General features: G+C 44.2%; 1 protein-coding gene across 9 annotated transcripts in view; it reads left to right on the top strand.

Annotated features, from left to right (window-relative positions):
- The window catches only part of SPAG9 (sperm associated antigen 9), a 119,437-nt gene extending 94,209 nt beyond the window's left edge, over positions 1-25,228 (top strand). For 5 of the 9 annotated variants that reach the window (XM_037056872.1, XM_037056871.1, XM_037056873.1 and 2 more), the window contains 14 exons: positions 175-342; positions 765-936; positions 1,223-1,441; positions 1,727-1,922; positions 3,314-3,439; positions 4,625-4,705; positions 5,392-5,459; positions 7,875-8,023; positions 9,008-9,179; positions 11,266-11,379; positions 12,655-12,693; positions 13,598-13,774; positions 16,463-16,612; positions 21,568-25,228. In XM_037056872.1, coding sequence (XP_036912767.1) covers positions 175-342; positions 765-936; positions 1,223-1,441; positions 1,727-1,922; positions 3,314-3,439; positions 4,625-4,705; positions 5,392-5,459; positions 7,875-8,023; positions 9,008-9,179; positions 11,266-11,379; positions 12,655-12,693; positions 13,598-13,774; positions 16,463-16,612; positions 21,568-21,683 — 1,947 coding nt within the window. In that variant the 3' untranslated portion in view covers positions 21,684-25,228. The remainder of the gene's footprint in view (positions 1-174; positions 343-764; positions 937-1,222; positions 1,442-1,726; positions 1,923-3,313; positions 3,440-4,624; positions 4,706-5,391; positions 5,460-7,874; positions 8,024-9,007; positions 9,180-11,265; positions 11,380-12,654; positions 12,694-13,597; positions 13,775-16,462; positions 16,613-21,567) is intronic. The other 4 variants (XM_037056874.1, XM_037056875.1, XM_037056879.1 and 1 more) reach the window with 1 other exon arrangement.
- The last annotated feature ends 2,018 nt before the right edge of the window (positions 25,229-27,246 follow it).

The raw sequence follows: 27,246 nt of genomic DNA, 5'->3' as shown, positions 1-27,246 counted from the left end.
AAAGCAAAAATGTTAAATTCTTTTATGGATCAGATTATTTATTTTGTAGTTTTAGACTGGATATGTTAAATATTAAATACCTGCATTTATAATCATTAGACTATTAAAGAAAATGTGAAAAATTCTAAACAGTTTTAGAAAGTAACTTAATACTTTTCTCCTTACCCCGAAAAGCTGTGGTGTGCTGTTGGAGTCAATTTATCTGGTGGGAAGACCAGAGACGGCGGTTCTGTTGTGGGAGCAAGTGTGTTTTACAAGGATGTTGCTGGTCTGGATACAGAGGGCAGTAAACAGCGGAGTGCATCTCAGAGTAGTTTAGACAAGCTAGACCAGGAGCTGAAGGTAAGTGTGTGCCCAAGAACGCTTGCCCTCCTGGTGTCTGGGACTATTGGTTTAGCTCTTTGGTCCAGAACTGACTTCTGGGTCCAACCTCTGATTGGGATTACTGTGCCCTTGCTTACTCCTCACCCTTTCTCTCTTGAAAATCGGTTTTATTGAGGTATATTTTACATAAATTTTATACTTGAAATGTGTACAGATAAAAGAGTTTTGACTCATATATGCCACAGTCAAGATACAGAACATTTTTGTCACTGATATGCTTTAAGTGCTTGTTTTTAGATTGATAATTAATGTTGTATTTTCGGCCTTCCAAATAATCTGGAAATAAACTTAGTATTGCCCTTGACTGTAATAGCACGGCTTTATGACTATTGGCGCATAGTTCATGGTAAACATCTGTTTTCTTTACTCTGCCTATGCAGGAGCAGCAGAAGGAGTTAAAAAATCAAGAAGAATTATCCAGTCTCGTCTGGATCTGTACGAGCACTCACTCAGCTACCAAAGTTCTCATCATTGATGCTGTCCAACCAGGCAACATCCTGGACAGTTTCACTGTCTGCAACTCGCACGTTCTGTGTATCGCAAGCGTGCCAGGTGAGGGTGAGCCGTGCCCCTCTCTCCCCACTGTCAGCACCTGCTCTGCAGGACCTCATCCGGGTCCTGGAGACACAGTTACGCGCTCCTGCATGCCGAGTATGTTCTCTCTCATGAAGTTTATGTTCTGGGCAGGGAAGACCTGGGGTGTGGTCCTGCGAAGCGAAAGGTTGCCACTCAAAATAAGAGTCTTATTCCAAACCTGTAGTTGCTTTTATGCAGAAAATGCTATTATATGAGTTTACTTAGCATTAAAAGAAGGTTTATTTATTTAAATTTTTTTTAGGAGCACGAGAAACAGACTACCCTGCAGGAGAAGAGCTTTCAGAACCTGGACAGGTAGACAAAGCATCCCTCTGTGGAAGCGTGACAAGCAATAGCTCCGCAGAGACAGACAGCCTGTTGGGGGGCATCACAGTGGTTGGTTGTTCCACGGAAGGGGTGACAGCAGCTGCCACTTCCCCCAGTACCAACGGTGCTTCTCCAGTGACAGAAAAGCCACCAGGTACGGCCATCCTCCCTGCACACCCCCTTTCTAGAGTCTGAGCCTACTCCAGATGCTTCATTATGGACTGAACATAGGTCTGAAAGTAACAAGAACGAAGTAACCTAAGGAAGATGCTGTAGTGACTGTTAAATGAAGTCATGGATTCTCAGTTTCATGATATAATGCAGAGGAGGGAGGGGGTGGGTATAGTGGAATTCTGTAGTGAGGATTTGTGTGAGGAAATTATTGGGAGAAAAGTTCAAATTCAGAATGGTAAGCGTGTTTTATTTATTTAATTTTTAGAAAAGGAAGTGGAAAGTAGTGAGATTGATGAAAATGTTCCAACAGCAGAGGAAGCAACGGAAGCCACAGAAGGCAATGCGGGGTCAGCTGAAGACAGCGTGGACACCTCCCAAAGCGGCGTGTACACAGAGCACGTCTTCACAGATCCTTTGGGCGTTCAGCTCCCAGAAGACCTCTCACCAGTGTATCAGTCAAGGTATACGAGGGGGCCAGCAACCTAAGGAACCAGATAAGGGTGCACATGGAAGGAACCAAAGTAACCTCAAACAGTGAAAGTATTCTCACTAACTGGCATTGTCGTGGCAGACACAGATGTTATTACTTATTCCTGCTGTGTCTTCATTTATTCTCCTTTTTCATCCTCTCTGGAGGTTTTTTTCCCAGTGGCCCCCTTTTCCTTCCAACTTAAGAAAAAGTCTTGTCTGTAAAATATTGGTCAAAATCCCCCTGGTCATTTTCTCCTCTAGGATGACTTTTTCAATTGTTGTATTCGCTGTCTTCCACTCTGAGTAATCCTTGATATTTTCATCTCCACCCCTGCTGTTCCTCCCACTCTAGTTACCAGTGAAATTGGCCATTGTCTCGGTTTCCCACTCGGGCTTGAAGGACCTTTTTGAATTTAGGCTTCTAGCAAACATTGTATTAGAAAACAGTTTGTTTCAGGCTCTTGCTTTAAAAGGTTGTCTAATGTAGTCCCATTTATTGAATTCTTTAATTTTCTGTTTTGCCCACTCTAGGTCTTAATAGAATGCTGATTAGGGGTATGTCTAAACTAGAGTTTTTCTTTTTAAGAGTTTATACGTTTATTTTTAGAGAGGGGAGGGAGGGAGGAAGAGAGGGAGAGAAACGTCTGTGCGTTGCCTCCTGCACCGCCCTGTCCAGGGCCTGACCCCGCAGCCCTGGCACGTGCCCTGGTCAAGCGAAAGCCGCCTTTTGCTTTGCGAAATGACACCTGACCAACTGGGCCACGCCAGTCGGGGTGGAACCGGATCCTTTTTTAAATTTATTAGTTTTCCTTTTATTGTATAGAACAACAAAGTGTCTTACTATTTGTTAATATAAGAGTAAAGTCATATTTTTAGAATTAGTACATTTACTTGTCTGTGTTGAATTTGGTTACCCAGTTATATTTCTTTATTGTCTGTACCAATCTAAAAGAAAAGCCTTGGGGGTGAATTCAAGCATGCTTCGGCTTATTAATTTACTTTAGTAAACTTTTTTCATTTTACCCTTCTTTGTGTATGTGTGTGGTTTTAGAACAGACCATCCCTTCATCTTTTCTCCTTTAGGATGAAGCCCATCAAATTCCAAAGGACTGTGGGAGAGAGCCATGATTTAGTCTAGATACATTAACTGCTGTATTTCATTACTCTTTCTTAACTCCCTTAGCTGCAGCTTGGTCCTCCTAGTGTGTCAATGTTCCTCTGGTACAATTGTTGAAATATTTAATGTAAGCATTTAACTTGGGCTTTTCTGGAATTTTAGTGTTTGATCTTTTCTTAAACTGTAAACTAAAATATAGAAGTGACCAATTCCTGAAAAATGAGCATACTCTGATTCCTTTTCCTATGGTCCTACCTTTTCCAGTAATGACTCAGACATGTATAAAGACCAAATATCAGTATTGCCGACCGAACAAGACCTGGTGAGAGAAGAAGCCCAGAAGATGAGTAGCCTTTTACCCACTATGTGGCTTGGGGCCCAGAATGGCTGGTAGGTGCCAACTCTTCTCATATTAGCGTGTCCTTAGTCTTTTACCTTTGCTTTTGAAATCAGAATATAAGTAGAATGTGGTGTGCATATAAATGTAAACAAAAAGTTTACATTAAAGGAAAGAATTCTATATACATACAAGTTTAAGGTTCTATTGCAATTGAACTTGCTTTGGTTCTGAAGGTAAGCCTTATGTTTCTCTGTCAGTGTTCCTGACAGAAGAGGTTAATAAAATTTTAAAATCTGGGTGATCCAAAAATAGAAGATTGCATAGAGACAGAGAATTATTGATGCATATATAGAAGGCTTATACAGGCTAGAGTGTGTTCAGGAAATACCAAGGATTATGTATTTGGCTGCAGGAAGACCCAAATCCAAACCTTTCCTAGAGTTACTAGGAAAACCAAAACAGATCAATGTGAAAACTAAGGAGGTGATAATGAACATTATTACATGGTTTGTTCACTTTCTAGCAGTGTGGGAGTCTTATAAAATTGTACATTTTCAGAAGGTAAGCAAGGTCACTAGGGTGTCTTTCCATAGGGGTCCAGTACTACAAAGTGGGGGGTGGGCAGGCTTTTTGCACGAAGGATCTGTTAGAAGTGCCATGGGACCTCCAGCAGCTTCTCGGCTGTGGTGGTGCAGAAGCAGCCACTGCATGACGGTGTGTAGCGGGTTAGTGGAGCTGTGCTCCCGGGGTTAGAGGGGCCAGACGGGGCCTGTGTCCGTACAGACCTCATATGTCATGAAACACTCTGATTTTTTCCCAACCATGTTAAAACCATCATTTTTAGCTTACAGACTGGGTGAAGGGCTGGATGTGTCTTGCAGGCCACAGTTTTCCTCTGCCTGATGTAAACCACTTGTCACAAAGGCATATTTCAGTCTAGTAGAAAAGTAAGATAATTTTTTAAGAAGGATTCTAGCCAAGGATTCTGAGGCGCAGATAACCTGAAACTAACTGACCCCACATTATTCTAGTTCTGGCTTTTTGTTCTTTATATGTTTCTGTTTGCTTAAGCAGCTTATTTCTCTGCCTTAAACCTACCTGTACTCCCATTGTCTTCTTCCCCTAAATTGTTTGTTACTCCTCTTTCCTTCTGAAGGAACTTTGAGGTGGCTCTTAGATATAAGCAGGGACTTGAAGTTCTCTGTGCCTTACCAGCCTTGATTTTGCTCTTGCAGTTTGTACGTCCACTCATCTGTAGCCCAGTGGAGGAGATGTCTCCATTCCATTAAACTTAAAGATTCAATTCTCAGTATTGTGTAAGTTTTATTTTAGAAATTATTCCTTTAAAAAATGTGTTTTGGTATAAACTAGATTTTAAAACTATTAAAGCAAACATGTACTTTGTGACCAAATAAGGATTGGGGTGTTTTGTTTTGTTTTGTTTTTTACCTTTACAGAATTAGAGAAGTTGAGTAAGATTGAAACTCTGATTAGAAAGTTGAAAGAAAAACTTGCCAGGTGGATAGCTCACCATGCTGTGAGTTCTTTAGAATTCTGGGGGGAAAACCAGTTAATACCTGTTAATATATATTTGTTTTGGAGTATCCTTTATACTCTGTGAATATGATGATTAAGGCATTTACTAGTCCTTTTTCTCTATCAAAAATCAGTTTGTCTCTTAAGTCACAGAGCGGCCTCTGTTAGCTCCACTCAGGGTGCGCGCGTCTGGTCCGTGGACCCTGTGCCGACAGCCTGTGATGAGAAGAGGGGTGTGTGCCAGGGAGTGAGCGCCCAGGTCAGCACACGTGCTGTTGAATAGTTCAGCTGGCGTTCTTCATAGCACAGCCTACTCTGTGAAGAAGAGTGTGTTCATTTAGGTTCTGGCTTAAGCCCCTCGTCTGTCACGTACCGGCCCTCTGAGAGCCCTGAACTAGTTCAGTATCACGCGGTCCCTCCCGTCCTCCCGAATGGAGAGTTCTCACGCCTTCTTTTCTGTCTGCAGACACGTGAAAGGAATTGTGTTAGTGGCCCTGGCTGATGGCACCCTTGCGATCTTTCACAGAGGAGTTGGTGAGTTCTGATGAGTATATAACCTGCTCTAGCCTGTTGCTTCGAGAAAGCACTTGCAAGCAGATTGGTTTCTTATGTTTTGTTTTTATTTTTAAAAAGCAGATTTCAAAAAAATTTTATTTATTTACTTTTGGTTGGGGGGAAAAGAGAAAGAAAGAGAGAGAAACATCACTGTGTTAGAGGTGTATGACCTGTCGCCTCTCACAGACCCCCACTGGGGACCTGGCCCGCAACCCAGGCTTGTGTCCTGGCTGGACATCGAACCAGCCCTTTCCCTTCGCAGACTAGCGTCAGGCCACACAGCCACACAGCCAGGGCTGGCTTCTTAGGTTTTAGAGAAATGCTGCTTAAGGGGAGAGCGGATAAAGTTTAAACTGAATGCTGACAATGTGCGACAGCAGTAATTGAGGGAGTGCCCGCCTAGAGGTGCAAACAGTAGTAGCAGACCTCGCTTAGGACAAGTGTACCATAACGAGCAAGCAGTTTGTCATTTCACAGTCCTCTTGTACAAGGTGGTGTAGAGCTGGCCCTCATATACTTACTCAGTTGGAAGAAATTTAGGGAGAGGATATGTTTTCTTTTTTCTAGTATTTAAAAATAATTTGCATCCACTTGCATTTGGTTAAGTATTTAAAAATAACTTTTAATTGGGTCAAGGTTTAATCATTTTTATATCATACTGTTTATATTCTTCCCTGCCCTAGATTATTTTTTAAAAGATTTTATGTATTTATTTTTGGAGAGAGGGGCAAAGGCAGGGAGAAGGAGAGGGAGAGAAATATCAGTGTAAGAGAGAAACACTGACCGGTTGCCTCTTGCAAATGCCCCAACGGGGGGCTGAGCCTGCGACCTAGGCATGTGCCTTGCCCTGAAAAGGAACTGGTGGCCCCCTGTTTTGCGGAACGCCCGACCAACTGAGCCACATCGGTCAGCGCTGTTACTTCCCTTGGAACCAGTGTTTCTACATCTACAGATGGAGGCGTAGTGGCATCAGAAAACCTGCCTTGAGTGAATTAAATTAAGGGACTTGAGCATACAGCGCTTCATAACTCTTTGGTGCACATATCAACCCAAAATGGTACTTCATTTCCTCCCTGTTAGGTGGCTAGATCAGGGAAATATTTTTAAAATGCAGATGTACTAAATTCAGCTTTTAGCAAGGCTTTTCCCGAGTCTCATGTCCTTCTGGGCTTGGAAAAATGTGAGGTAGACGAGAGTGCTTCAGCAGCTTTGTAACTGACTGACTGGCAGCTAGAGGTTCTGGTTAACGACTGCACGACAGAAGGAGCGCACGGCCTCTGCCAGGCCCCTCACAGACTTGGGTTACGACCCTCACAGAATGTAGGGGCGTTCTGCTCGCACCCTCATTTTGCAGATGAGGGAACTGAGGCAGAGTGTAACTCAGCTAGGAAATGGAAGCGCCTAGAGAAAACGGAATAGTACATGTTTTGGTAACTGAATCCAAAATTATATTGACAGCAAGGCACGTAAAGTACATTTAATTTTTAAAAATGTTAAGTTCTGCATGTGGGTTCAGAAGAGTAAGATGGGGGAGACCTGTCTAAAGAGTGAGACGTACTTAAAGGCTGGCCACAAACTCAGTGCGAGGCAGTCATCACCTTGAGGCTCATAGAAATGAGTGTCCAGAGCAGGGCTCCATTCTGTCCATAGTCAACGTTAAATGGACGTGGAAGGAGAAGAGTTAGGATGAAGGGTCCACTAACAGGTGCCAAGAATGCTTGGTTAGAAAGGAGGAGATGGCGCAGTAATAAAGAAGTTGGACTGCATTTATTCTGTTTCCACTGGGCTAAACTTGAGACTAGTAAGTCAGCGATTACGTACCAGGCAGCAGACCTCAGCTAGGTGTGGGGTACTTTTCGGACAGTTACAGCTTTCTCCAAGTGCAGCAGCTGCTTTGTGAGTCAGGATGTGTTCTTTCTCTGCAACTGTGCAAGCAAAGCCAGCTTCCAGTGGTTGGTTCTCATTTGTACTCTGTCATCACCAAAGTGTAGTACATACAATTCCTGAAGTTGCCCTTGACCTCTACCCCAGGAAATATATCAGAATGCAAGTGAGTAAGACAGGTTATCCCCCAGATAATTTTAATCCCTTCTAATGCTTAAAATGTTATTATAAATAACTTGTAACTGATTTATCTCATCACTGCTGGTGAGAGTGTGTGGGTCCAGGTACTGGGTAGCAGGTCAGATTGGATGACCTTTGCAGTGTCTTCCAACCTTGCGGTTTATAGACTGAGAGAACTCAATTTCTACAGATAAAAGATAAACTGAGTACATAGTATTTGGGGGTACTTCATGAATAAATGTAATTATACACCCTGACAGAATCTTTCTTGTGTTAAAGTCCAGTAAAAAGTGGTATGCATTAATTAATCATCTATTTCTTATTTTAAAGATGGGCAGTGGGATTTGTCAAACTATCACCTGCTCGACCTTGGACGGCCTCACCATTCCATTCGATGCATGACCGTGGTGCATGACAAAGTCTGGTGTGGCTACCGGAACAAAATCTATGTGGTTCAGCCAAAGGCCATGAAAATAGAGGCAAGTTAACCCCTGTTTTCTCTGCTTAGTGAATTTGTTTTTCCTGCAGATCCTGAGACTAATTATTTTCAGCTTCTTTTGAAACTGTTTTTGAATCTGTGTATTTTAAGGTACTTCAGTGATACATCGATGACATCTTGCTACTTTTGACTTTGGGGGTGGGGAGCATTTTTCTTTTAAGGAAGAAGATTAATACCCAATTGTTTAAATATCCATAATGTCTCAGTATCCATGGATGCATACATGTATTGTTTGAGTGTGTGGTTCTTGACTTGTTTAATTATATATGGGTTGTGGTGAAGGAGAATTCCCAAGTCTCTGCCATCCCACGTACATTTGTGCAAACCCACAAGTGTGTCAAAGACTGAGAAATAAGATTGCAATAAGTATGTGTCGGAAAAACAAAAGCCTCTTTGTAATGCTTTCTTTTTAAAAAGCTTTGCAACAATTCTAAATTTTTTTTTAAAGAAAATTTAAAGCAGGAAAAGTTTAAGGTGAAAGGTCTCTGCCTTTCATCCCAGATCTCATTGCCTCACCCCAAAACCCCGAAGTTAGCCATTTGGTGTTTATTTTTCAGATATGTTTCTTGCATGCAGAAATGTACATACACACACATGCAGCAGTGCAGGTTCCTTTTTGTTTAATTACAAACAGGATCTTCATTTATTACTCTGCATCCCCAAAAAACTCGAGATCAAACTCAGTCTTTTCGTTGACACATAGCATGGATGTGCCAATATTGCTTCCGTAAGTTGTTGACCTGCACAGTTAAAATTGAGCATCCTTTAGTTCTTCGTTCTTCGTTCTGTTTTGCAATCTGGGATAGAAGCTATTGTGTATAGAGGAATGATCGCATTTAGTGAACACTAGTTAAGCTCCTCTTTTAATTCGCATTCTGCCAGATTTTTGTGCAGATTAGCACTGTGTTTAAACACAGACTCCTACATGATAAGGGTAACGCTGTGGTTGAACAATCTTCTCTAGAAATCCTTTGATGCACACCCCAGGAAGGAGAGCCAGGTGCGGCAGCTCGCGTGGGTAGGCGACGGCGTGTGGGTCTCCATTCGCCTGGATTCCACCCTTCGCCTCTACCATGCGCACACTTACCAACATCTGCAGGACGTGGACATTGAGCCTTATGTAAGCAAAATGTTAGGTAAGCTTCCAGATCATTTTATTTTTGTCAATTAGAGGGAATGTTTTATTTTTAAATGTTCTCAAATGCTGGGTAGAACCAATGGGTTGCCTGAGGAATAGTGAGCTCTTATCACTAAAAGTGTCAGACAGATACTTCATCTGCCCTGTGGGGAACTGTCAACTCTGCCTCCAAAAATATCTTCAATCAGGTACTTCTTTATCTCTGCTGCCCCTCTACCAGGCCACCATCCTTTCCTGTCTGGATAACCATGAGTCTCCCTGTTTCCACTCCAGTCTGTTCTCTGCATGGTAGGCCATGTGCACCACCACCACTTACATACTTGCACTCAACGTAAGTCCAGCCACTTTTGGACTGTTACTGTCTTTAGGTGAGGTGACATTTTGTGACATGACAAGGAATTTAAGTGGCCTGGACCACTCTCCTCACTCTGTGCTACCCACACAGACCCACACTCTCACTGATCCAAACTCAGCAAGTTCCTTTCTATTTCAGGGCCCTCACGTGTATCCTCTGCCTGAGAGGTTCTTGGTCCCTGTTTACTTGGCTTTCAGACCATAGCTCACATGTCATAGCCAGAGGGGACCTTTTCTCATCTCCCAATTTGATTTAGGACCACTTTTCTTCCTTTCTTTTTTTTTCTTTTTAAAATTGTTTTATTTCATTTAAAGATTGATTGATTGATTTTTAGAGAGGGAGCGAAATATCAATATGTGGTTGCCTCTTATGCACCGCCAACCATGGATCTAGCCCGCAGCCCAGGCATGTGCCCTGATTGGGAATCAAACCTGCAACCCTTTGGTTCGCAGGCTGTCATTTAATCCACTGAGCCACACTGGTCAGGACTCTTACACTTTTTCTTCGTGGGCTTGTCATTGAGTTTGCACTGGTTTTATGTGATTCTTGTTTCCTCACTCCCTCTCCCACAGACCACAAACACCATGAAGGGCAGCAACCACTTCAGGCCTGTTCCATGCTGTGTCCTTAGCCCCTAATGCAGGGCTGTATGACTTTCAGGAATGTCATTAATGATTCCTTTATGAAGAGAGGCTGAGCTGCATCAGGTTTTTAACCTGTGAGCTCTCCCTGGCATCAGACACATGTACACATAGACACAGACTAATTTCAGGGATAAACTTTGACCATAGATATAAACTGAGTTGAGTTAAGACTTCTTCTAACACTGTGATTCTGTGATCATACCCTGAGTTTGTACAAGTAGAACTTGAATGACTAAATGCTGTTTGTCTTTTTTTTTTTAAGATTTTATTTATTTCCTTTTTGGGAAAAGGGGAGGGAGGGAGAAAGAGAAGGGGAGAAACATCAGTGGGTGGTTGCTCCTCCCACGTCCCCAACCAGGGACACGGCCCGCAACCCAGGCATGTACCCTGACCAGGAACTGAACTGGTGACCCCTTGGTTCACAGGCCAGCACGCAGTCCACAAAGCCACACCAGGCAGGGCTAAATGCTGCTTGTCGTAAGCGTATTTATCTGTTTAATGATTTGGCCTCTTAAGTCAAGAAATAAGATCAATTATAAAAACTCCCTTAAAATATAAAAGTGCATTGATTCTCCCTAAATTATATGTCTCCAATTTCCTAAAATTGCTAAACTGCTATCAATCCTAAAATAGGGACAAGGAAAGAGTTTTGGTTTTATTAGCAAAGATTGTTTTTACCTGTGCAAAGAAATTCAAGGCAAGCCAGAACTCTTTCAGCTTATATGTAAATCAGAAGGACATTTGACTTCCTGTTTTAGTAAACACTGTTTTTGCTGAGGGTTTTTGGTTTTGTTTGTGTTTTGGTTTTTGCAGCTCCGTAATTAAATCCTGTGACGTATTAGCTGAGCCGCAGTATCTTACTTTAAATGATCGTGTAATGCCAGCTACGTTTCAGATTTTCTTTTCCCATTACCTGTAGGTGATAAAGCCAAATGAAAGTTTGCTTTGATGTGTCCCTTCAGGGGACATTCCAGTGGTTCTGGTCACAGTGTCCCTGTTGTATTAGCCCATTACTCTGAGGGACTAGTAATCCAGAACGTCATCTGCTCTGTTTTCTCAATGAAATGTCTCCCCCTGCTGTACAGGTACTGGAAAACTGGGCTTCTCTTTTGTGAGGATCACAGCTCTCATGGTGTCTTGCAATCGTTTGTGGGTGGGGACAGGAAATGGTGTCATTATCTCCATCCCACTAACAGAAAGTAAGTATGTTTTCTCCTGACTGTCACAGTTCAGGCAGGCGGGTGGAGGGAATGCTCATGCCCGGAGTTCAGGCAGAAGGTGTCTTGGTAGCTCAGAACACCAAGCTGGCGGCCAAGGTTTGACCGCTGTTCCTTCACTCTTCCTATGGAACTTAGGAACTGTAGCCAATGGCGATTCCCATGTGTCAGGACCAGTATTTATAATGAAAAGCTTTTCTTTCTGAGAAGCTTTTTTTTTTTCCAGTTCAGGAGTAACAGTCCTGTTTCCACTCCACTTTATTACCGCAGCCTTCAGCAACCTGCTGGCGTTCATCCTAGTTTTTCCCATTCTCCCTGGCAGTGAGTTTAGGGTGTCCCATTTGGCTTACTCACAGTTTAGGAAACGTCCTGGGAGAAGTTTCTCCGGAGGTCAGCAAGCCCTCCTTACGTGGGAGACAAGTCCTTCAGCCTGTATTTGAAAAGAATGTGAACAAAATGTACACTGTATGTTTTTTATAGTATGTTCCATTATTATTATTTTTGTGAACAAAATATGCATCGTATGTTTCTCATGTTATGTTCCATTACATTAACCATTCATTAAATAAGTGTTTTTGTGTTGCAAGATTCATGGGCATGCAGTGGTTTGAAAACAAGTGCCCTGAGTCCATAAAATGAGCTAATAGACACCTCAGAACCGTCCTGCCCTTTTTCAGGGGAGAGGAAGGAGGAGTGGAGGGCGGTTTGTCTTGAGCCTTTACGGAACCCAACTTCTTACTCACTGTAGTCCACGTGTTTAGACCATTGTATCCTGAGAGATCCTAGGATATATGTCCCCAGAGTTCATTTCAGCTCTTCGTAACAGAGAGTTCCACTGTACCGTTGTTTCTCTGAACAGGGTTTCTTTTCGTCTCTGCCACGGCAAAGTAATCACTTGAGCTAAAGCTGACCCTGAGCGGGATTTCTTTTATATAGGTGGGGGGAGGGGAATGGTAGCATTTAGGAAATGCTCTCCATTAACTAAGTTCGTATTGAATCATGAAGCACTGAAATTGCTTTTTGATTAAGCAAAACAAAATCACAGTTAATCAAAAATGGTACTTTTTGAGCAGTGAAATTCTAGAAAGAGGCTTTGGTAAGAACTTTTGAGTGTTACTTGGTTTTATACCAAGTTGAATTTGATGAGGCGCTTTGGGCACCAAGCTGCCAGACGAAGAGGCTGAGAGCCGTGGCCCATAGTAACTCCTTCCCCCTGTCATGCACCTCCATGTCCCCTTTCCTCCTCTCTCACTTTAGCTGTAATCCTCCACCAGGGACGTTTACTGGGGCTGAGGGGTAAGTGCAGAGCCTGAACCAGCTCTTCCTCCTGGCTTCTGATAGCCACTGTGAGGCTGTTCCCACGTCTCTAGATCCCTCTGAATGTTCCTAAATGTCGTCCACTCGCAGTCACTGCCTCGCAGCAGGCCTTTTCTGTTTCGTTTTTGATGTCTGTTACATGGCCACCAAACCACTGCGCAGCAGCTTAGTCTATTTATCATCTTTTGTTGCAGCTGACCTTTCTTTCAGACTGTTTTTCCTGCCAATAAAAACACGAAACATCTCTTAAAACTGTCATTAATCGACATTGTTTACTCTCGTTACCAATCATGTTTCTTTCATTCACTTACTGGCCCATGGAATGGGGATGTTTTGTGAGTCTGGTCATTCTAAAATAACCCAGCGAGTCCTTGGTCTGGCGTAAATCAGTTACCCTGTTGTAGTGGCTGGGTCCTTTTAGGCACAGCTGTTTACCACTCCCCACAGGGGAGGCATTCTTACCGCAGGGGAGACAAATCAGAAGATCAGATGTAAAAATTTTATTTAAAAATATACCCATTTCCTTTATACTATGTAACTGATTAGCTTTCTAAAATAAGAATTAAAAAAAACAGACATACCTAAGATTCAAATGTTTTCCTTTGTTAACTAAAACAATTTTAAAAAATTAATAGATGTGTTTTAAAAGTCAGCTTGTTATTGCTAGACTGGCAAAACCCCTGCTCCATTTACTGAGGTTCCTAAAAGCAGCTAGCATGCTATGTATCTTTTTTCCCAGCTTTGTCTTGATTTGGCATTGCTGCCTTCCTTTGACCTCAACTGGCTGTAGCTTTTAGATAATATCCTAAGGATTAACCAGTAACCTCTTGCATCATCACTATTTTCTAGAGGTAAAATTTGGTATTTGGTTTTTCTGTTGCAGCAAATAAAACCTCAGGGGCACCGGGAAATCGTCCTGGAAGTGTGATTCGGGTATATGGTGATGAAAACAGCGATAAAGTGACTCCAGGGACATTTATACCCTATTGTTCGATGGCCCATGCACAGCTTTGCTTCCACGGGCATCGGGATGCTGTGAAATTCTTTGTGGCAGTCCCAGGTGAGTGGGATTCGGAAGTTGTATGTCATTGTCTGGCTTTTGTCCCTTGGTTCCACTCAGACAGGAAGTGCTGGAATTGCAGAAGAGTTCACTATAATATACGAAGAGTGTTATAATAGAGGTAGGAATAAAGTGCTGTAGGGGTATCTGAATGGAATGGTTTTGGAATCTCTCCTCCACCCCCCAAAATAAACATCTTGATTTTTATTTAAGAAACCTGCTTACTTTTGAAAAGCAGTGCTATTATTTTGTCACCACAGAACACCAAAAATGGTCTTGGCTTAATACGGGAGAAGGAAGGCCCTGTCACCAAAGCTTTGCACAGGAAGACTCGGATAGTGTGCTCCAGGCTGGGGCCGGGGCGTCGGCGCCCTCTGCTCCCTGCCTGCCTGCCTGTTACTTGCACAAGTCGCTTAACCTCTGAGACTCATTTCCTTAAGTGGACGTGGTATCTGCTCTCTGCCGACCTCATTTGTTGTGAAAGTGCTTTGGGGACTATAAAGTACCATCTAGAAATGAAAGGTGGTTGTGGTGATGTCTGACAAAAATGTTCCGTCCGTTGAGGGCACCAAAATGATGTTACTTCACCATCCCTAATAAGGACCTGTTTTGAATTTTTCTCCCGTAAGAGGCAAGTTAGTTGTCACACCACCCAACTGTGTAATATTGGAAATAGTAGTTTCTCAGTATGTTAGTTAGGGTGTTTCAGAGAAACAGAACCAACGGTGGAGGCAGGGCTTGGGGGCGGGGGGTGGCAGAGAGGAAGGAGAGGGAAAGAGGCAGGGGAGGAACAAGGAGGGATGTTTGTTGGTTTGTTGGTTTGTTTTAAGGAATCGGCTGGTGCGATTATGAAGGCTGGCTTCTCTGAAGTCTGCAGGGCAGGCTGGCAGACTGCGGACCCAGGGAAGTGTTAACATTGCAGGTCAAGTGCAAAAGCCACCTGGAGGCAGAGTTCCCTCTTCCTCGGCAGTGGGGCTGTTCTCTCCTCTTAGAATCAACACCTGATTGGATGAGGCCTGCTCACTGCATGGAGCATAGTCCACTTTACTCAAAGTCCACTGATTTAAATGTTAATCGTGCCTTCACAGCAATATTTGGACTAGAATTTGATCAGATATCTTGGCACTGTAGCATAGCAAGCTGACACCTTACTTTCCCAGGGTGTCCCAGAGATGAGGTGGCTGGTGTACACAGTGCAGGGCTGGCACTTGGTGTCACTACTCCATATTCTTAGCAGCAGGGTAATGAGCTTCCTGAAGCACAGATCTTGTATATTTGTATAGTTATTTCCTAAGGATAAATTCCCAAATATGGAACTGTTGGTGATAATGTTTTCTTCCTTTCATAAAGAAAGAAAAACTGTGTCATGGAGTCCCCTCCAAGTCTCCTTCACACCCCTCCAGGCTCACTGCCTTGCCTTCTCTGTCTGTAACCATTATCCTGCCCATGGTTTTCTACTTTTACTACATTTGACATAGTCTCTATAAACAAAATATAGTGTTTTTGTGCCTTTGAATTTAATTTAAATGTTATGGTATGTGTATACTCTTTTGCATCTTCTCATTTTTGAGATTTGTTAAGTTATACATAAAAATCTGGTACGTTCAATGAACTGTGTTCCGATATCTGAATAAACGTGTTCCATTCTTCTACTGATAGACCTCTCGGATCCCCCGCTGTCCCCATAGTAAAATAATGCCGCAGCGGACCTCCCTGTAGCTACGGGAAGGACTTTCCTGTTGGGTGTAAATCTAGAAGTAGAATGAAACCATCCGGGCTGGCCTTACTACCATACTCCTGTGTGCTAGCCTCTGCAGCAGAGCTAGCCAGTCTGCGACCAGTTCGCTCTAGCAGCCTGATTGCCTCGGGAGTGTAGTTGAGCAAGGCGTGGCTGAGACGCTGCGGGAATAAATCACACCGTCCGACCCGCTTTCAGGGGGAATTAATTTTTAAAAGTGTTGTCACGTCACAGGACTGTGTCCCACTGAGTCCTGGAAGCATGGTCTGTGCAGTTTGACCAAAGGACAGTAGATTCTGGCAAGAAAAAACGAATACCCCACAGTCAAAGCTTTCTAAGAGGTATGTTTGAGAGAGTAGAATGTGAACAGTATTTGAAGGTTTCTCTCCCCACCATTTCATGCTCAAGGATTCTACCTTAGAACTTAAACTTCAGAGCAGATGACACATTTACCAGTAATTTTATTTGTATAATCTAAATTAAAAAGAAGACATACTTTTCTTCCATGTGAGAGGAAAACCATGGATTTGAAATATAAATATCAGTTAGGCTCATACGGCTCAAGGTGAAGACTTTTCTTAGTCTTTTACACAAATGCACACGTGGCCTGTCGGGAGAGACCTTCCCATGGTCCCTCAGCGCGAACAGTGCAGACCGGAAAAGTCTGCAGCAGGCAGCTGCCGCCAGCCTGGCCGAACACAGACACCGGGCTGGACTCTGGGCCTGTGTCTGCTTTGGTCTAAACTGGCTTCACTTAGATTTTCAAATTGGGCTCTTAGGGCCTTTATAGATGTTTTCTGATCATGCAAGGGCATTTAGCATCCCCAGTACTTTGGTTGTATTAGGATATACTTAGCTTTTTGTTCAACTTTCTGAAAACATTCAGAAAAAAATAAGTCTCCCCACCCCAATCAGTGATGAGTAATATTGATTTGTTCCTGTATAAATAGGTCAAGTTGTCAGCCCACAAAGTGGCCCTAGTGGCACAGATCTGACAGGTGACAAAGCAGGGCCATCTGCACAGGAGCCTGGCAGCCAGACGCCCTTGAAGTCTATGCTTGTCATCAGTGGAGGAGAGGGCTACATTGACTTCCGAATGGGTAAGTCGGCGGTTCTGGGGCTCAGTCTCCACCGGGCTCTGTGACTTGGCTTTTCACCGAGAGGAAACAAGAAACCGCTTTAATAAGTGATTTCTAAGAGGTCTTTTAAAATTCCTTACATGGAAAAGGACTTGATATATCTTTTTTCCTTCTTTTCTTCTTTCTTCCTTTCTGTGTTTTTTTAAATTTATTTGTTTACCTATTTAGTGTTTTTATATACTACAATGTATTTTATTTGAAGGAGCTTTAGAAAATAGCAGGTTTTGGTCATATATGGAGAGCATGTGATGAGGTCAGAAGATCGTGGGCATTCAACCTCCCAGAACCTCAGTTTTCTCACCTGCAAAATGGAGAAGTAAAAATACTTTATAAAGTGTTGTTTGTATCAAGGTTGATTTCATTTGTTTATTTTCTCACCTTAATCAACATGAATCATGTGCCTGTCAGTCAGCCTTGACCTCGAGACCAGTCTCCCTCCGGTCGTTGGGGGGCAGGGCAGCGACAGCGCTGATACACGACGGGGTCGGGGGGGGGGGGGGGGAGGTGCCTGACAGAGGAGGACAGGGAGGAAGGAAGGCAGAAGTGATGTTGGGGCGATGCGGCACCGAATGGTGTTAGCGCCCCGGTCAGTGCGGCTCAGTTGTTTGGAACGTCCTCCCGTGGCAAAGAGGTTGTAGGTCCATCCCGGTCGGGGCACGTGCCTCAGTTGGGGGTTCGGTCCTCGGTCTGGGCACACACAGGAGGCGACCAGTTGACGCTTCCTCCTGCATCGATGTTGCTCCCTTACTCTGTCTCTAAAACACAATGGAAAGTATGTCCTTGGGTGAGGATTTTTAAAAAAAGAATTGGATTAGGGAGTGGAATGGGGGTCCTGGGGAGATTGGCATTCCAAGGTAAGAAAATATTTTGACCAAAAGTTTGGGAATGTGAAGCCACCTTAATTAAAGAAAAGCTTTTAAAATAACTAGAGCATGGAGTGGAAGCAAATTTGACCAGAGATAAACCCAGAAAGGGAGTAGGGCTAGACTATGGGGAGCCTTTAATACCTAATTTTTAGTAGTTTGTATTTTTATCTTTAAAGCAAAGGAAAACTGGGGGGGGGCCTTGACAGAAGAGCCGTGTGATGAGGGGTGTGTGGCAGGTGGATTGGAGATACAAGACTAGGGGTGGGGAATTGAGGGGAGAGTACGTGACTGAGGGAAGTGTCCAAAAGGGCAGGAATGGGGGATGGTCAGTGCGGTCACGCGCCCCTCACCAGCCACACGCTCTGAGACGTGTGCCAGCCATGGTTTTACACAGCTGGCAGCATAGTGGGTTGGCTCATGCCAGCACCACCACAAACGTGGGTAATTCATGCTATGACATTGTGATGGCTAAGCCATCACTAGGAGAAAGGAATTTTTCAGTCCCATTGTCTTATGGGACCACCCTCATATATGTGGTTCGTCGTTGACCAAAATGACATTACAAGGTACGACTAGAAAAGGATGTGGGCAACGAGAGAGTGATCCATTTACTTAGAGATGACTGTCGGAAGAGCAGATCTGGAGGGAAGGAAAGAGGGGTTTGGTGTTGGACATGGTGACCTTGAAGAGCATGGGAGTTGGGAGTTGTCTGGGTAGGAGATGTGCACCGGGCTTTTGGTCATGAGAGTTGTGCATCTCAAGAAGACGGGATGGGGGGCCTGTCGGCCTGCTGTGGTACTGAAAGCCACAGGAGTTGATGAGGTCACCAGAGGAGACTTTGTCGGGGCTAGAAGAAGAGGTTCTAGGGTAGAACCCTGCGTTAATAATTTAAAGAATCATTAGCGCTTATGAAGGGACCTTTCTAAGAAGGAGTGGCCAGAGAGGTGCAAAGAAAACAGAGAACTGCTGTTGGCGACAGTCTAGTGCCTTGTAAACTGTAAAGCACCGTGACGTAAGTTTATTTATTTGCTGTAAGTGAAGGACTGGCCTAAAATTCACAGTGATTCGGAAAGTTCCTAAACACGAAGCTTTAAGGACAAAATGTTGTAGATCAATGATAGATGCTTTTTAGTTATGAATCCTATAAAAAGTATAAAATTTAGGCTCACGTAAGTGCTGGTGTGTGGTATGTTACTAGTATAAACTAGAATATCCGGTGCAAAAAGGCTCATTGGGTGTTAAGTTTAAGAGTTGTGTCCGGTGACATTAGCAGGAGTAGAGTCACTTGGAGGGTTTCAAATAACTCGAGGGGTGCGGAATTCCTTTTTAGAGAGGGACTCACTGGGCGGGGTGGCCACTGGAGCTTTCTCGGGGCTGCGACGTGGCAGTTGGAACTATACAAAGTATCTCAGGTTAATAAAATCGCTTTGTGGTTCTTCCATTTCCACTAAAATCTTTTAACATTGTGGATTCCGGAAAAAGCATAAAATTGCTTTATCAGATTTGTCAGTGTCTCTACGTAATCCAGCCTGAAAAACAGATTTGTCTTAAAGCTTAAAATTTCAATAGTAAATTTTTTAAATTTCAGTTTGATCTTTTTGTTTCTTTTTCTTTTTCATTTCCCATAATATATTAACAATGAGAACCGCATCTCAACAATCTAATATTTTTTAAAAGATATCTTCAGTTCTTTTTTTTTTTTGAAGATTTTTATTTATTTTCAGATAGCGGAGTAGGGAGGGAGAAAGAGAGGGGGAGAAAAATCAATGTGAAAGAGAAACACCAATCTGTTGCCTCTAATATGTGCCCCAGCTGGCGACTGAACCTACAGCTCAGGCACCTGCCCTGACTGGGAATCAATATGGCGACCTTGTGCTTTGCAGAGTGACGCCCAACCAGCTGAGCCACACTGCTCAGGGCAACAACTCCATATTTTGTTTTTCTTTCTTTTTATTTTTTATTTTTCTTTTTATCAATGTATGGTTGCCTCTGCCAAGGATACATAATGTATCGTGTATCCCCTGGCCTGCAACCCAGGCATGTGCCCTGACTGGGAATTGAACCGCGATACTCTGGTTCGCAGGCCCGCGCTCAATCCACTGAGCTACACCAGCCAGGGCTGTTTTTCTTTCTTAAATTATATGTTATTGATTGCGCCGTTGCATTTGCCCTGATGTTTCCCCCTTTCCCCCCTCCCCCCAGCACCCCCACTCCCTCAGGCAATCCCCCACCGTTGTTCATGTCTTTGCTCCATTCCCAACACTGGACTGTGTTGGAATCCCACTGCTATTCTGTGACTGCCTATTGGAACCTAATCCCCTCACCTCTTCACCCACTCCCCCCTCCCCCTTCCCCTCCCCCTCCCATCTGGCAACTTTCTGGTAACGAATTTCGTTTGCTTTTAAGAGTCTCTCTTTATCTTTAACATTTGGCTTTTTAATAATGATGTGTCTTCTTCAACTGGGCCTCTTTGCATCCGTCATAATTGGGACTCTCTGCGCTTGAAATGGTAATTTTAAAACCAGAACCTTCAAAATAAAAACTACTCAAAAACAAATGCCAAAAATCTTTTGTCTCAGCTGATTAACGTCATTATCCTTGTAATGTTTAAAAATTGAAAATCCAAATTTAATTTTTTACATTCTGACTACCTGATTATATTTCAGTTCAGAAATCAGATTTTTTCTTGAGCCTTTAAAGCGAGCTCCTCTCCACTGTTTGGCTTTGCTCTGAAAAGGCCACTAGGGGGCTGGGTACAGGAGGGTGTGGCCTGCAGACGGAAGTGCTAACCTTTCCCACTGGTTCTAGTTGACAGTCTCAGTGTTTCCTTTTTTGCTCAGCTGAAATTCAGGTGAGACACATAACAGAATTCTTCTAGATCAATGTTATAGCTTTGCCTTTTGTTACATAAGTTGGTAGAACTCTGCTGAAGAATCTGTCCCACTAGACGAGTTGTCACTGCGTTGTGGCAGAATAACCCAGCTCTGCAGCGACAAAATGATGGATGCGCACTTATAGTGAGAAGTCTGGTGTGCTGGCGCTGGGCCCTGCCGCACTGAGCCTTAGATCGGGGCCTCATTTGCCAAATTCACTCAGCTACTCCCAGAAGGAACCCTAGTCTGTTTTCTGCTTTCTCAAAGAAAGAAAAAATATGTCATGGAGTCCCCTCCAAGTCTCCTTTATATCCCTCCAGTTTCATTGCCTTGCCTTCTCCTCATCTCTTCGTCCCCACCATACGCTGTTAGTTCATTGCCCGTCCTGAACTTGAAAACCATGGGCAGGAAAAGCAGTATGTGACGTGATGATTCTGCCACCTCCTAGTGCTGCGGGGAGATGATGAGTTTCCATGCGCTTGTGTGGTTATCTTGGACTCTGACAATAAGCATGAATTGTTCGGGTTTAGCTAGTGTGTGGGGTCTGTCCCCACACTTTCACATTTGTGATGCTACCTAGTCTCGGTCCTTAGTTTGCAACAGACAGGAGTAGACTGTCCATTTTGGATAAACACAGAATTGGACAGCTTTGCCTTCTTAGCTCCCATTTCTTTTTCTTTTTCTGTCTTTTTTTTTTAAGATTTTGTTTATTTTTAGAGAGGGGAAAGGAAGAGAGAGAGAAAGAGAAACATCAGTGTGTGGTTGCTTCTCACAGGCCCCCGACTGGGGACCTGGCCCACAACCCAGGCATGTGCCGTAGCCTAGAAACAGGACCGGCGACCTGTTGGTCCCCAGGCTGGCGCTCAATCCACTGAGTCACTCCAGCCAGGGCAGCTCCTATTTCTTTGATCTTCAGTCTGCAGGCATGTTGGGATGAGTCTCCCACATGGTATAGTGAACTCACTGTTACAGGTGTTGTCTGAGGAGTGAATTAACCTTTTCAGAAGTCAGGCAGTGAAGATTTTGGTTCATGGCACCTCTCTTCATGTGCTCTCTGCGAGGGGAGTCAGACTGGCTGGGTGCGTGCTGTCTGTGCACCCAACAAGCATCACGTCTGATGTGCGTCAGCCTGCGTATTGCCTGCTCACCCTAACTCCAGTCTCCTGTCATCCCCCAGGTGACGAAGGTGGGGAATCAGAACTCCTGGGAGAGGATCTTCCACTTGAACCTTCTGTCGCCAGAGCGGAAAGGAGTCACTTGATCGTGTGGCAAGTGACGTATGGCAGTGAGTGAGCCACGGACCCCGGTGGAGACGGAGAAGCCGTCTCTTCTGCATGGTTTCTTCCCCTCGCCCTCTCCATTTAATGCTCTCTTTGTGAAACGAGTTTCACCACGTAACATGAGCATTTTTTCCCTGTTAACTGTACAAAATCTGTCTTACTGTAACAATACAGGAACTAGCTGTTTTACTGCACCAGTGTTATTGGCAATTTCAGTGTATTATGAACAAATCAAAGAATGTTTACTGTCTGCAAACTGGTGACTTACAGAAAGCAATCCAGATGTGGTTTACTCTGCCAGAGTAATGTCACTCACTTCATTTGATGGGGTCACTTTTTAGCTGTCACTAATAACAGAATTAATGGAAATACTTGGTAAATGAAACTGTACCATTTAGTACAACAGTCAAGTTCCCCCCAGTGTATTCTAAAATTGACACAAACAAACATTGGGCGGATTATCGGGGTCTAAGTGTCCCAGAGGGCTAAACGCTACCTGTAAATTGCTTTAACTTTCACTTTCAAACCTGACAAATCTTGTTTATATGGTATATAAAAACTTCGTTTTCATCAGATTTGGGGGGTTTTATATTAAAGAAATGAAGACTACACTATTTAAATAAATGTTTCCTATTTCTGACTTAATAGAGCTCTAAAGTTTATGAGGCCTGCTTCTCCGAATATTCTGATTTTTTTTGAGACTAGTTAGTTTCACTCATTTTCATACCAATGTGTCCGAAAGGTTTATACTTACAAGGTTTAGAAGGTAGACGTTAGCAGTGGGAGGATTTTTTAAAAGGAAATTGTGCTTTGGATTTGTTGTACCAGCAGATGGTAGTGGTTGGATGAGTTTTTTCATGTAAAAAATTTACCTGTTTACTAGTTGTTCTTGGACTGCAGTTACCAGTTAGTGAGAATAAAGCTACATGTAGTGGTGATGGAATGCGGCCCAGGGAAGCGAACGAGGGATTTGATTGGAGACGGTATTTTCTCTTGTTCTGTGTAAAACTACAGGGCAGCTTGCACTTGATTTTGTATATAAATGACATATTTGAGCTTTTATGCCCTTGCGAGATTAAAATGCCACCTGTGAGAGGGAAACTGTGAAGGGCAAGCGGACAGAGCCAGGACAGCGCGGAGCGCGAGTGGAGGTGGCGTCCCTCCCTCTCGGCGCCACTCAGCTGCAGCCGGGCCTGGCGCTTCCTCGGCAGTGAGTTCTTCGGAAACCGTTATGCTGCCGGCTTTCCCTCTCACACTTCTTGAAAATGTGGGGTTTACCATGTTTTTTCGTTACTTTAAGCAAAGCTAAATATAAATTTAAGTGCTATTTTAAAAAAATGTAAACCTATTGGATAAGACCCCTCATCAGAAGGACTATTTCAGAGAAGAAAGCAGGCCCAGGTCTCGGTGGCCTAGGCGTTCCGAAGTACCAGGACTTCTTCCTGAACTGTCATGTGAAGATGTTTGCAAAAGTGCACCAGTGTCGTTTAAACATATACATGGTTCTGCTAGATTATAAAATGCGTGAGGTTTAGTGAGCCGGAGGGGGCGTTTGGATCCATTGGGCACATGCGCCTGCGGGCACGTCCTATGCGCAGTGGAACGGCGGCTGGTTAGCGGCCAGAAGGAACAGCCGTGTGGTGAAAGCAACGTTGGAAGGGCGGTTTTTTGCCCGAGCCGCGTGCTGTTCTTCGGGGCACCAGCACTCAGGCCTCTTTTCCACCACACTTAGGCCGTGTTTATATTTCAGCTTCAGTCTGTTGTTTCGGCAATGCCTTTAAAAGCTCGCATCCTTGAGCATGTTTGGGGAATGTTGTAGAATCCATAAAGAAGAGAGAGCGAAGTGTTGGGGAATGTGGTCCCCAGAGTCACACCCACTTGCTGTTGAGTCTTTTACAGTTTGTAGGACCGAATGTAAGTTAGGAAATCAGGATTTAAAGGTGAGAAATGCAAACAAACATGTTACAATGAGTATAATTGTTCTTTTAAATTTAGTGGCTTCAATGTAAGGAATATGAGTTTGTAGGTATTTTATCTATAAAACTGTCAGATTATCTGGCCCTGTTAATTTGCCCCAGGGACTAGAGAGAGGACAAAAAATGCCTGTACAGTGTGTTTTAAAGGCTGGTCCTCATGTTTGTAATTTCAGTTAAATATTTTCTATGGATTGCTTTATTTCCCCCTTTTCCCCAATAATAGGTTTATATTCTTGTAACGTTCCCTTTGTTCAAGGTGGTAACCTGTGGATTAAAATGCCAAAATGTAAGCATCTTGGAGGCAGAACAGTGGTTGTGTAAGCTGCCTGGAGCTTGCATGTCAAGGGCAGAAAAGAAGGCAGCTGCGCCCTAGGGAAGAAACAAGGGCCGCCCGAGTTTTCTCCGTTGGTTAGGCGTGGGCTCTGTCTGAGGCTGGGCCGCGGGAATGCCCACCACGGTCGACCCTCACCAGACGGCAGCGTCACACACGGCGGCCAGCAGGTTAAGTGCAGGTCAAACTGCCTGTGAGGCAAATGGAGAATATTCTCTAGAAACCCAGTTTTGAGTGTTTTTCTGTAATTCTTGTGGATCTAAATTTTTAAAATAGGAATCAATACTTTAATAGCTGCAGCTTGTTGAGAGTGTAAAAGGTTTTGAGCACAAAATATGCAGCACGTAACTTTTCCAAATTGTGCGTCTGCGTAGAAAAGGTTAAAATACATTCGGTTGCTGTCGTGTTCATTTCTTGTAAAGCTCTTCCTATATTAGAATAGACCCTTTAACAATGGCTGCCTTAGAAACAAAACAGAGCAAAACAATTGTCTAATAATACTAACTGTCCTAAAGAACATGTGTCTTGCAAATGCTATGGAACTGAATGTTTATTTCCTTGTGAGTATTATGGCCGTTACCAAAGGACTCAGCCGGGCACTAGGGCTCCTCTGAGTCGATCATGTTGAGGGGGGCTCGTTGGTCCCCATTTGTAACGTGGGAAAAGTAGAGAGAATCAAAGGTGGGAATCATAAATGCTTTTCTAACAGGGTTGTGCTATTTTTTTAAAATCCTCTCACCCAAGGACATTTTTTCATTGCTTTTAGAGAGAGGAATGGAGAGAGAGAAGCACCAATTGCTTGCCCCCCGTGTACCCCAGACCAGGGGTCGGATCCGAAACCTGTCGGTTACGGGGTGACGCTCGAACCAACTGAGCCACGCAGGCCAGGGTGTCCCAGGGTTATGCTATGTTAGAACACAAAACGTGTTTTTATTTCTTTCTCTTTAAAAATTAAGTTTTTATTATTAATGTCGTACATTTCTCAATATTTGACTATATTTTAACCATATTATGTTCTGAATTTGTTTATTTGTCACAGATATTTTATCCATAATTTTACTTGCCTCTGTAATCTGGAAAGGGGTTCGAGTGTCCTACTTGCCGTCTTTTAGAGGCCAAGGCTTCATTTCCATGAGCAAAAAGCCCGTTTAGCAATGTAGTTATTTCAGTATTTATTTCTATTACGGAATCCCTGGGGTTCGGAATGTAACTTTGTACATGAAATATATATAAATATGTATATGAAACATGTATGCGATCTGGTGTATTTTGTTTGTTTTTGCCTTGCCCAGGAGTCTGAGCCTGGTTTTCATCGCGCATTCATTTTGGAGGGGCTGCTGCCCTTTGGCACGGGCTGCGCCTCAGCCAGGAAGAACAGGTCTGCCCGGCCCACGTGTTCACATAAGGCGTGAATAATAGGCAACAGGGCTCTGCAGCAGCGAGGGTGTGCTGAGTGGGAGCCCACACGTGGTAGTGGGGCACGCCACTTGCCAGACTGCTAGGAACGCGAGTCAGGCTGCAGTGCAGATGTTAACGAGACGGTGGGCTTACTTGTGGTCCGTTTGCTGGGGAGAGACGGTGGACGGAAGGGCGATTACACAGCGAGTCATGTGGCGGCACAGTGTGAGTCCACATTCAGCGCAGTGGTACTTAGACGGATCCAGTGTGTTTTGTTTACAAGAAATGAGGGTTTCTGACGTGACGGGGAAAGTCGCTCTGATTGGCGTGTTGACAGGACAGTTTGCGAGACGAAGACACAGCCATGCGTCTAGTGGGGCTGGGTGCTCCAGAATACGGTGATGGCCAGGCTCGTTCCTGACCTGCCCCTGGAGCCTCTGGGGCCTGCCGAGTCATTGTTTTGGAGTCTGATGAATTCTTTCCAGCCCCATCCAGTCGTCTTCCTGATCCGCCCAGTCCCTAGTGAGACGCCGGAGCAGCAGCACGGGACAGGAAATGCTCGTTTTAATTTTGATGGGGGGACAGGACAGACACTGGCTTGTCACTGGGACTGCCTGCAGTCGTACCCAGTGGCGAATCTTTCATACCTTAGTGGAGAGGTACCGCCGAAGTCCTCAACCCCAGCCCTCTCTCCCCCGCCTACCCCCCTGCCTAGCGCTCTCCTGTTCAGTGGAGGCTTGGGAGCCCTGGCCATCACAGAAGGCATGAACTTAATCTTCCTCAGTGGCCAGTTCCTTAGAAAAGGCTTTATAGTTGGGGAACTTTACAGAATGCCTTAAATACTCACCAGTGACCATTCAGTTTCAAAGTCAGTTCCTGCACAGACACAGTGGTGTAGTGGCCAAGAAGCCCGTAGACCCCCCTGCAGCGGCCCTAGACAGGGTCACAGCACCCTGAATCACCCAGAGAGGCATCAGACTCCACCGCAGACCTCCCTACTGAATTGGATCCTCTTGTGGGGTCTGAACCCAGGCATCTGTGAAGTGTCCTAGGCAAGTGGGATGTGAGGCCAAGGTCGAAGAATGCTATTTAACATCCTTGGACCTTAGTTTTCTCATATGTTAAAGGTAGTGGCTTATCCAGATGATCTAAGAAAAATCTTAGCTCTCAGCCTCTCTGGTTCTGTGATCCTGGCTCTAACTTGCACGAGTGTGTTGTATGTATAGGTCCACTCACACCTGCTTGCAGATCCAGGGAAGCCCAGTCCCCTGGGGAGGCCCCGGTATCTGGTGGGTGGGATTTGATTACTTTGAATTCCAACTTACCAGAATGACGCAGTCCGAAAAGGAGCCAGATTGTTTAGCTCCTTGCTTGTGTGTCCGAGCAGAACACTGGCTCCTGTCCACAGGAAAAAAAGTTAAGTACGATTTGATTTGAGACCTTGTCAAAGGAGAGGTGCACCAACCAGCCCCAGCTCAGGGGGGCCAGCAACTTCACGGAAAAGCCACCGTTTTCAGCCTGGCTGGGAGAGGGAGCATGGCCTGAAGCACCCCGGAGCTAGTTCCCAGACGGACTTATTTCCTTCTTCCTCTGTCTGAGGGCTGTCAGCTGTGTATTTGGAAAATGGTTACCCTGGTGATTCTGAGTCTTACATTGCGAACTGAAGAGCCTCACGGCTGGACTCACAGACATCAGGAGCACAAAGCTCTGTTCGTTCTTAGCTTGCTGTTACCAGCACCTGGGGACCTGTCAGCAGGCTTACCCCAGGCCCAAACAGTGCTCTTTCCTTTTTGATTCATGAGTAGTTGAAGCCTAGGGCACTTGGAGCCTGCTGCTACTTTAAAAGCTTAAAGAGAATATTTTGTCTCCCA

This window comes from Sturnira hondurensis, unplaced genomic scaffold (assembly GCF_014824575.4).
Source record: "Sturnira hondurensis isolate 20B ecotype Veracruz unplaced genomic scaffold, ASM1482457v3 Scaffold0009182, whole genome shotgun sequence".
Classification (NCBI taxonomy): domain Eukaryota; kingdom Metazoa; phylum Chordata; class Mammalia; order Chiroptera; family Phyllostomidae; genus Sturnira; species Sturnira hondurensis.
This window is presented reverse-complemented; position numbering and strand designations above follow the sequence as displayed.